Genomic DNA, 10,394 nt, shown 5'->3' with positions numbered 1-10,394 from the left:
CCACACACACACACACACACACACACACACACACACACACACACCAAGCACACACACCAAGCACACACACACACCAAGCACACACACACACCAAGCACACACACACACACCAAGCACACACACACACACACCAAGCACACACATTGTATGTGATACCCTTCAACACCAGTTCACGCAAGAGAGGAATCTCATGCTTGAAAGGAGTGTATGTTCACTGTCCTTACATTTAACGGAACAGTTCCGTATAAAGTATTCCAAATGTCAGTTTGAGTTAATGTTCGTGACAAACGCACCTTCTACTTGCAAATCTCCTACCACATCGTTACAGTGACACTGTTAGCCGTTTACCATGTAAATATTCACACATGTAACAGTTCAGTCAGCACTCCTGTTCATGTTTTCACATATGGTCATTGTGACAATCTACGTAATATCTTGCTGCCTTCATATAAACAAAAACACGGCGACTGCGAATTGACCCGATGTAAGAGCCGGATGCAATAACTAGGTTTATAAGGACACAAGTTAGCCGGACTTGACTCGGTCGTCGCCATGCTCACACTGCAACAGTTGTTTGTCTGTGTTTTGATGACATGTTTACCAAGAGTTGGGCAGTCCTTGGTGTCCATCCAGTTGGACGAGCTCATCAAAACCAACGGATTACCAAGCTGTCGTGAGTACCCGAGATCCGGCGCGTCCAACCACAAGACGGTGTGGCTGTTCCTTAGCGACTCTCTGTCCTTTGACTTTTGTCTTAAGAAGATCCAAGAAGTGTTGGTTAGTGACGTCACGATGTCCAACGACGGCGGGAAAGACCGGATATTGGTGGACATTGACGGCGAAAAGATCGGCGACGTGGTGTCCAAGTCTGGGTCCATGTTTGGGATGTACTGGAACGTGTTCTCCAAGTCCGGCCCTGTAGGCGGGCCAACACGTCTGTCTTCCGGCCAACACACGCTGACTCTCACAGTGGAAGACGCAGACATACATGGAGTCGAACTGGATAATGTTCAACTTGGATTCGGCGGAGGTTTGACAGCAGATGACATTCGCTGTCCCAAATCGAATGATCGAAGCATGAAACGACCGTCAAGCCAAGAGTGTCGACCTGAACTGACTGATCCAAACAGGATCACGACCAAACAGACTACACTGAAAGCAGGTTTGTTTAGAATAAGAAAGACGTTATCACCAGGTGAATAATATGTTAATGGCGTACATTACATCTTTCCTCCTGACTGTAGTATAATGTAATGCCACTACACACCAACCGATGTACGTGACTGTGGTATAATGTAATGCTGCTATATACCAACCGGTGTACGTGACTGTGGTATAATGTAATGTTACTACATACCAACTGGTGTACGTGACTGTGGTGTAATGTAATGCTACTACATACCAACCGGTGTACGTGACTGTGCTATAATGTAATGCTACTACATATCAACCGATGTACGTGACTGTGGTGTAATGTAATGCTGCTATATACCAACCGATGTACGTGACTGTGGTGTAATGTAATGCTACTACATACTAACTGATGTACGTTACTGTAGCATAATGTAATGCTACTACATACCAACCGGTGTACGTGACTGTGGTAAAATGTAATGCTACTACATACCAACCGATGTACGTGACTGTGGTATAATGTAATGCTACTACATACCAACCGGTGTACGTGACTGTGGTATAATGTAATGTTGCTATATACCAACCGATGTACGTGACTCAGGTGTAATGTAATGCTACTACACACCAACCGATGTACGTGACTGTGGTGTAATGTAATGCTACTACATACCAACTGGTGTACGTGACTGTGGTATAATGTAATGCTACTACATACCAATCGATGTACGTGACTGTGGTGTAATGTAATGCTACTACATACCAACCAGTGTACGTGACTTTGGTGTAATGTAATGCTACTACATACCAACCGATGTACGTGACTGAGGTGTAATGTAATGCTACTACATACCAACCGATGTAGGTGACTGAGGTGTAATGTAATGCTACTACACACCAACCGATGTACGTGACTGTGGTGTAATGTAATGCTACTACATACCAACCGGTGTACGTGACTGTGGTGTAATGTAATGCTACTACATACCAACCGATGTACGTGACTGAGGTGTAATGTAATGCTACTACACACCAACCGATGTACGTGACTGTGGTGTAATGTAATGCTACTACATACCAACCGGTGTACGTGACTGTGGTGTAATGTAATGCTACTACATACCAACCGATGTACGTGACTGTGGTATAATGTAATGCTACTACACACCAACCGATGTACGTGACTGTGGTGTAATGTAATGCTACTACACACCAACCGATGTACGTGACTGTGGTATAATGTAATGTTGGTATATACCAACCGGTGTATGTGACCGTGGTGTAATGTAATGCTACTACATACCAACCGGTGTACGTGACTGTGGTATAATGTAATGTTGGTATATACCAACCGGTGTACGTGACTGTGGTATAATGTAATGCTACTACACACAAACCGATGTACGTGACTGTGGTATAATGTAATGCTGCTATATACCAACCGGTGTACGTGACTGTGGTATAATGTAATGCCACTACATACCAACCGGTGTACGTGGCTGTGGTGTAATGTAATGCTACTACATTCCAACCGATGTACGTGACTGTGGTGTAATGTAATGCTACTACACACCAACCGATGTACGTGACTGTGGTGTAATGTAGTGTTACTACATACCAACCGGTGTACGTGACTGTGGTATAATGTAATGCTACTACATACCAACCGGTGTACGTGACTGTAGCATAATGTAATGCTACTACATACCAACCGATGTACGTGACTGTGGTGTAATGTAATGCTACTACATACCAACCGGTGTACGTGACTGTGGTATAATGTAATGCTACTACATACCAACCGATGTACGTGACTGTGGTGTAATGTAATGCTACTACATACCAACCGATGTACGTGACTTTGGTATAATGTAATGCTACTACATACCAACCAGTGTATGTGACTGTGGTATAATGTAATGCTACTACACACCAACCGATGTACGTGACTGTGGTGTAATGTAATGCTACTACATACCAACCGATGTATGTGACTGTGGTGTAATGTAATGCTATTACATACTAACCGGTGTACGTGACTGTAGCATAATGTAATGCTTCTACATACCAACCAGTGTATGTGACTGTGGTGTAATGTAATGTTACTACACACCAACCGATATACGTGACTGTGGTGTAATGTAATGTTACTACATACCAACCGATGTATGTGACTGTGGTGTAATGTAATGCTACTACATACTAACCGGTGTACGTGACTGTAGCATAATGTAATGCTACTACATACCAACCGGTGTACGTGACTGTGGTATAATGTATTGTTGCTATATACCAACCGGTGTACGTGACTGTGGTATAATGTAATGCTACTACACACCAACCGATGTACGTGACTGTGGTATAATGTAATGCTGCTATATACCAACCGGTGTACGTGACTGTGGTATAATGTAATGCTACTACATACCAACCGGTGTACGTGACTGTGGTATAATGTAATGCTACTACATACCAACCCATGTACGTGACTGTGGTATAATGTAATGCTTCTACACACCAACCGATGTACGTGACTGTGGTGTAATGTAATGCTACTACATACCAAACGGTATGCTGTTTTTTTCCCCAAAGTTACTGTCTAAGTAAAGTCGACGCGGGGTCAAAATGTATTTAATGGAATGCGAGGCAGATTTTTCCGTAGCCATCAATAGATTTTGCAGACACAAGAAACACAGATTTAGAGTTATCTCCCTTTCATCGATTTGCTTTCATAAAACATCGGCAATTTCCGTGCATCATGCGTGATTCAATGTTATTCGAGATAATGAAGTACTACCACGAAGTTCCGAATGAGTTGCCTTTGGCAGCGGAGTAAATTGAAGTGTACCTAGCTTGTAAGTGGGTTACACTAAAAATAGTAGAAGAGCGCTTTGCCAATGAGAAAACGACATTTATGTGTGAAGTAAGATAAAGTGTATGCTACTACATACCAACAAGTGTACGAAACAGTGTGTTATAATGTAATGCCTGCATATGTCATGGGTTATGTCATCTTAGGAGATGTATTTAAAGTGGTTGTCCTTTTCCAGATCCAACAACAGTTACATCAACCACTACAACAACACAAGCCGCAACTACCCCGGGAACAACTCACAGACAAACATCTGCAGATGGAAACTTCAAATTAACAACGTCAAGTACATTTTCGCCAATCATTGTCACGATTGATGTCTTCTACCCCATTCCCCCGGAGTCTTCAACCACGTCAGCACCGACATCATCAAACACTCCTCGTCAAGTGGAATCGACCACGGATTTCACAGGACCGTTAACGTCATCAGAAACGACTCTGTCAGATTCTACAGATACAAGGGTAACGGCTGTGTCAGATTCTACAGATACAACATTAACGACTGTGTCAGATTCTAAAGATGCAACATTAACGACTGTGTCAGATTCAACAGATACATGGGTAACGGCTGTGTCAGATTCTACAGATACAACAGTAACGACTGTGTCAGATTCTACAGATACAACAGAAACGGCTGTGTCAGATTCTACAGAAACAACAGAAACGGCTGTCTCAGATTCTACAGATACAAGAGAAACGGCTGTGTCAGATTCTACAGATACAACATTAACGGAAGTGTCAGATTTTACAGATACAACAGAAGCGGCTGTCTCAGATTCTACAGATACAACAGAAACGGTTGTGTCAAATTCTAAAGATACAACAGAAACGAATGTGTCAGATTCTACAGATACAACAGAAACGGCTCTGTCAGATTCTACAGATACAACAGAAACGACTGTGTCAGATTCTACAGATACAACAGTAACGTCTGTGTCAGATTCTACAGATACAACAGAAACGACTCTGTCAGATTCTACAGATACAACAGTAACGACCGTGTCGGACTCTACAGACACAACTGAACTGACTGTGTCAGATTTTACAGATACAACAGAAGCGGCTGTGTCAGATTCTACACATACATCAGAAACGACTGTGTCAGATTCTACAGATACAACAGTAACGACTGTGTCAGACCCTACAGATACAACAATAACGACTGTATCAGATTCTACAGATACAACAGAAACGGCTGTCTCAGATTCTTCAGGTACAACAGTAACAGCTGTGTCAGATTTTGCAGATGCAACTGTAACGACTGTGTCAGACCCTACAGATACAACAGTAACAGCTGTGTCAGATTCTAGAGATACCACTGAACGGACTGTGTCAGATTCTAACGATACAACAGACGCGACTGTGTCAGATTTTTCAGCTACAACAGCAGCGACGGTGTCAGATTCTACAGATACAACAGTAACGGCTGTGTCAGATTCTACAGTTAGAGCCGAACTGACAGTGTCAGATTCTGCAGATGCAACTAAACTGGCTATATCCGATTCTATAGACACAACAATAACAGCTGTGTCAGATTCTACAGATACAACAATAACGGCTGTGTCAGATTCTACAGGTAGAACAGAATCGACTATTTCTGATGCTACAGATACAATAGAATTGACTACATTAGGTTCTATAGATACAACAAAAACGACTGTGTCATATTCTACAGATACAACAGTAACAGCTGTGTCAGATTCCACAAATACAACTGAACTGACTTTGTCAGATTCTACAGATACAATAGTAACGGCTGTGTCAGATTCTAAAGATACAACAGTAACGACTACGTCAGATTCTACGGATACAACAGAAACGACTGTGTCAGATTCTAAAGATACAACTGAACTGACTTTGTCAGATTCTAAAGATACAACTGAACTGACTTTGTCAGATTCTAAAGATACAATAGTAACGGTTGTGTCAGATTCTAAAGATACAACAGTAACGACTATGTCAGATTCTACGGATACGACAGAAACGACTGTGTCAGATTCTAAAGATACAACAGAAACGACTGTGTCAGATTCTAAAGATACAACAGAAACGACTGTGTCAGAGTCTACAGACACAACAGTATCGACTGTGTCCGATTTTACAGATACAACTGAACTGATTGTGTTAGATCCTACAGATCCAACAGTACAAGCTGTGTCATATTCTACAGACACAACTGAACTGACTGTGTCAGATTCTACAGATACAACAGAAACGACTGTGTCAGATTTTACAGATACGACAGTAACGGCTCTGCCAGATTCTACAGACACAACAGTATCGACTGTGTCCGATTTTACAGGTACAACTGAACTGATTGTGTTAGATCCTACAGATCCAACAGTACAAGCTGTGTCTTATTCTACAGACACAACTGAACTGACTGTGTCAGATTCTACAGATACAACAGTAATGACTGTGTCAGATTCTACAGATACAACAGTAACGACTGTGTCAGATTTTACAGATACAACAGTAACGGCTCTGCCAGATTCTACAGACACAACAGTATCGACTGTGTCCGACTTTACAGATACAACTGAACTGATTGTGTTAGATCCTACAGATCCAACAGTACAAGCTGTGTCATATTCTACAGACACAACTGAACTGACTGTGTCAGATTCTACAGATACAAGAGTAACGGCTGTGTCAGATTCAACTGATACAAGAGTAACGGCTGTGTCAGATTCTGCAGATGAAACAACGGCTGTGTCAGATTCTTCAGATACAACAATAACGGCTGTGTCAGATCCTAAGGATACAACAGTAACGGCTATGTCAGCTTTTTCAGATACAACTGAACTGAATGTGTCAGATTCTACGCATACAACTATAACGGCTGTGTCTACAGGTAGAACAGAAACGACTATTTCTGATGCCACAGATACAACAGAATTGACTGCATTAGGTTCTATAGATACAACAGAAACGACAGTGTCATATTCTACTGAGACAACAGAAACAACTGTATCAGATTCTACAGACACAAAAGAAACGGCTATTTCTGATTGTGCAGATACAACAGAATTGACTGTGTCTGATGCTACAGATACAACAGAAACGACAGTTTCAGATTCTACGGATACAACAGAATTGACTATGTCTGATTCTACAGATGCAACAGAAATGGCCGTTTCAGATTCTACAGATACAATAGAACCGCACGTGTCTGATTCCACAGAAATGGCTGGTTTAGATTCTACAAATACAACAGCACCGCCTGTCTCAGATTCTTCAGATGAAATAGAAGCGACTGTCATAGATCCTACAGACACAACAGAAATGACTGTTTTAAATAGTTCAGATACAACTGAACTGACTGTGTCCGATTCTATAGATACAACAAAAACGAATGTGTCAGATTCTATACATACACCAGAAACGACTGTGGCAGATTCTGCTGATACAACAGAAACGACAGTATCTGATTCTGTAAATGCAACAGAAAGGATTGTGTCAGATTCCAAAGAGAAAATAGAAAAGACTGTCCTAGATTCTACAGACACAACAGAAACGATTGTTTTAAGTTCTTCATATACAACACAAACATCAGTGTCACATGCCACAAATACAACAGAATCGACTGTCTCGGATTTTACAGATACATCGGCAATGACGTCAGATTTTAAAGATACAACAAAAACGGATGTGTCAGATTCTACACATACATCAGAAACGACTTTATCGGATTCTACAGATTCAACAGAACTTACTCTTCTGTTTTCTTCAGATGCAAGGAAACCACCCGTGTCAGATGCTACAGATACAGCGAAAACGGCTGTATCAGATTCTATAGACACACCAGAAACGACCTTGTCAGACTTTACTGATACAACAGAAACGACAGTCCCAGATACTACAAATACAACAGAAGTGTCTGTCTCATATTCTGCAGATGCCATAGAAACGGACGTCTCCGATTTTATAGATACAACAGAAACGACTATGTCTGCTGTAGATTCTTCAGATACACCAGAAACTGTTATGTCAGATTCTACAGATCTGACTGTGTCAGACTCAACTTATGCAACAGGAACGACTGTCTCAGAATCTTTAACTACAGCAGGAACGACTGTTTCAGAATCTTCAACTACACTAGGAACGACTGTTTCAGAATCTTCAACTACAAAAGGAACGACTGTTTCAGAATCTTCAACTACAACAGGAACGACTGTTTCAGAATCTACGACTACACCAGGAACGACTGTTTCTGAAGCTTCAACTACACCAGGAACGACTGTTTCAGAATCTACGACTACACCAGGAACGACTGTTTCTGAAGCTTCAACTACAACAGGAACGACTGTTTCTGAAGCTTCAACTACACCAGGAACGACTGTTTCAGAATCTACGACTACACCAGGAACGACTGTTTCAGAATCTTCAACTACACCAGGAACGACTGTTTCAGAATCTTCAACTACACCAGGAACGACGGTTTCTGAAGCTTCAACTACACCAGGAACGAGGACTGTTTCAGAATCTACGACTACACCAGGAACGAGTGTTTCAGAATCTACGACTACACCAGGAACGACTGTTTCAGAATCTTCAAGTACACTAGGAACGACTGTTTCAAAATCTTCAACGTCACCAGGAACGTCTGAAGCTTTAACTACATCAGAAACGACTGGGTCAGAATTTTCAGGTAATATAGAAACAACAATACGAGAGCGTGATGAATCAGAATCCACAGAGGCAGCGGGGATTGGCATAACAGAAAGTGTTTTTCTAGAATCTTCAAAAACTACGGAAGCGACTGTGTCTGGTTTCCCGAGTACAAGTAAAACGATTCTGTCAGAATCTTCAGTTAGAACATATACTTCATTCTCAGAGTTTGATGAAGAAACAATATCTACTGTCACAGCAGCCACAGACGCTGAAGAAACATTAGCTACTGTCACAGAACCACCAGGTGATGCAGAAACAATAGTTACTGTCACAGCAGCCACAGGCGATGAAGCATCAACAGCTACTGTCACAGAACCTACGCGTGATGAAAAAACAATAGCTACCGCCACAGCACCTACAAGTGATGAAGAAACAATAGCTACTGTCACAACAATCACAGGTGCTGAAAAAACAATATCTACTGCCACAGCACCTACAGGTGATGAGGAAATAACAGCTACTGTCACAACGGTCACAGATGATGAAGAAACAATAGCTACCGCTAGGGCAGTCACAGGTGACATAGAAACAATAGTTACTGTTACAGCAGACACGGCAATATCCACACTGACAGCAAACCCCACTCCAAAACCCACAATCACAGCAAAACCCACTTTAAAACCTACAATCACAGCAAGACCCACTCCAAAACCCACACTAAAAGTAAGACCCACTCCAAAAACCACATTCACCACCAAACCCACTTTCAAACCCACCCCCACAACAAAATCCACCCCAAAACCCACACTCACGGCAAGACCTACATCCACGCCACTACCCCTGACGGAAACCGTGCCAAGAAACCCGACACCTCCCCCTGGTGTCACCCAGTCTGTCATCCTACGCTGCCCCCGACGCCAACGTATGATAATAGAACGGCGTTACGACTACATCTGCAGGAGGGGCTTGTCTCACTACAACATAATGTCCCACGACGTCAGAGAACTAACATTCTCAACGACCCTTCCAGAGACAACTTCTCGCTGGTATAGACAGTACAGAGCCCCTGTTCACTACTCACTGAATCTAGGTTCCAACCTGGGCCCTTTGTATGGCGACCGCAACCATGTTACCATAAGGACCTTCAGAAGTCGAGGCAAGCAGATGGCTGTCCAGATAGGTCAGATGCGTATTGCATGCACGTCCATAGTGTTTTATGCACCTGTGACTAGATCCAGCCGTCCTATGGGGAGATTCGTCCTGAGACAGGATGGACGCATGTACTTCTTTGCGTCCAGGCCCTTGAGATCGCAACCGTGGTACTACGTCCCGACTCTGCAAAAACATGGACCACTGGAAGTCATGATCAGCTACGTCAACGTTGTGGCCCTGGAGTCTGGGTTCGAACTCTCGGTAGTAACAGCGCACGGCTTAGTGAGCTTGAAGATAGGATTCCATGGACGTGATACCTCGATGACAATACGGACACCTGGCTCTGACGTGTACTCTGGTAATGTTTTGTTGTCTCTTGTTTATCCGTGTTGGACCAGACGGAGAAGGAGGAGCAGAGTGTATGTGACGACTGACGGCAGAGGTTATGTGTCCCTGTTTTACTGGTGGAGACGTCTGATTGGCAGGCAGGTTGTCCTCGTGCAGGTGCTTCAGGACTAGAGTCTCAAAGTCTGTGACTACATTATCTGAAGCTACCAGAGACGTTGTCAACGTCAAAGAGCCACACTACTGTATCACTGGTTCACAATAGGTCTACCTGACC

At 42.7% G+C, this 10,394-nt stretch overlaps 1 protein-coding gene across 1 annotated transcript; it reads left to right on the top strand.

Annotated features, from left to right (window-relative positions):
• Positions 1 to 552: 552 nt before the first annotated feature.
• On the top strand, positions 553 to 10,291 carry LOC137286714 (mucin-22-like). The gene is made up of 2 exons (XM_067818697.1): positions 553 to 1,162; positions 4,185 to 10,291. Exons 1-2 carry the CDS (start codon positions 553 to 555, stop codon positions 10,289 to 10,291), a joined length of 6,717 nt encoding a protein of 2,238 aa, XP_067674798.1.
• The last annotated feature ends 103 nt before the right edge of the window (positions 10,292 to 10,394 follow it).

The sequence above is a fragment of the Haliotis asinina genome, chromosome 6 (genome assembly GCF_037392515.1).
Source record: "Haliotis asinina isolate JCU_RB_2024 chromosome 6, JCU_Hal_asi_v2, whole genome shotgun sequence".
NCBI classification, from domain to species: Eukaryota; Metazoa; Mollusca; class Gastropoda; order Lepetellida; family Haliotidae; genus Haliotis; species Haliotis asinina.
This window is presented reverse-complemented; position numbering and strand designations above follow the sequence as displayed.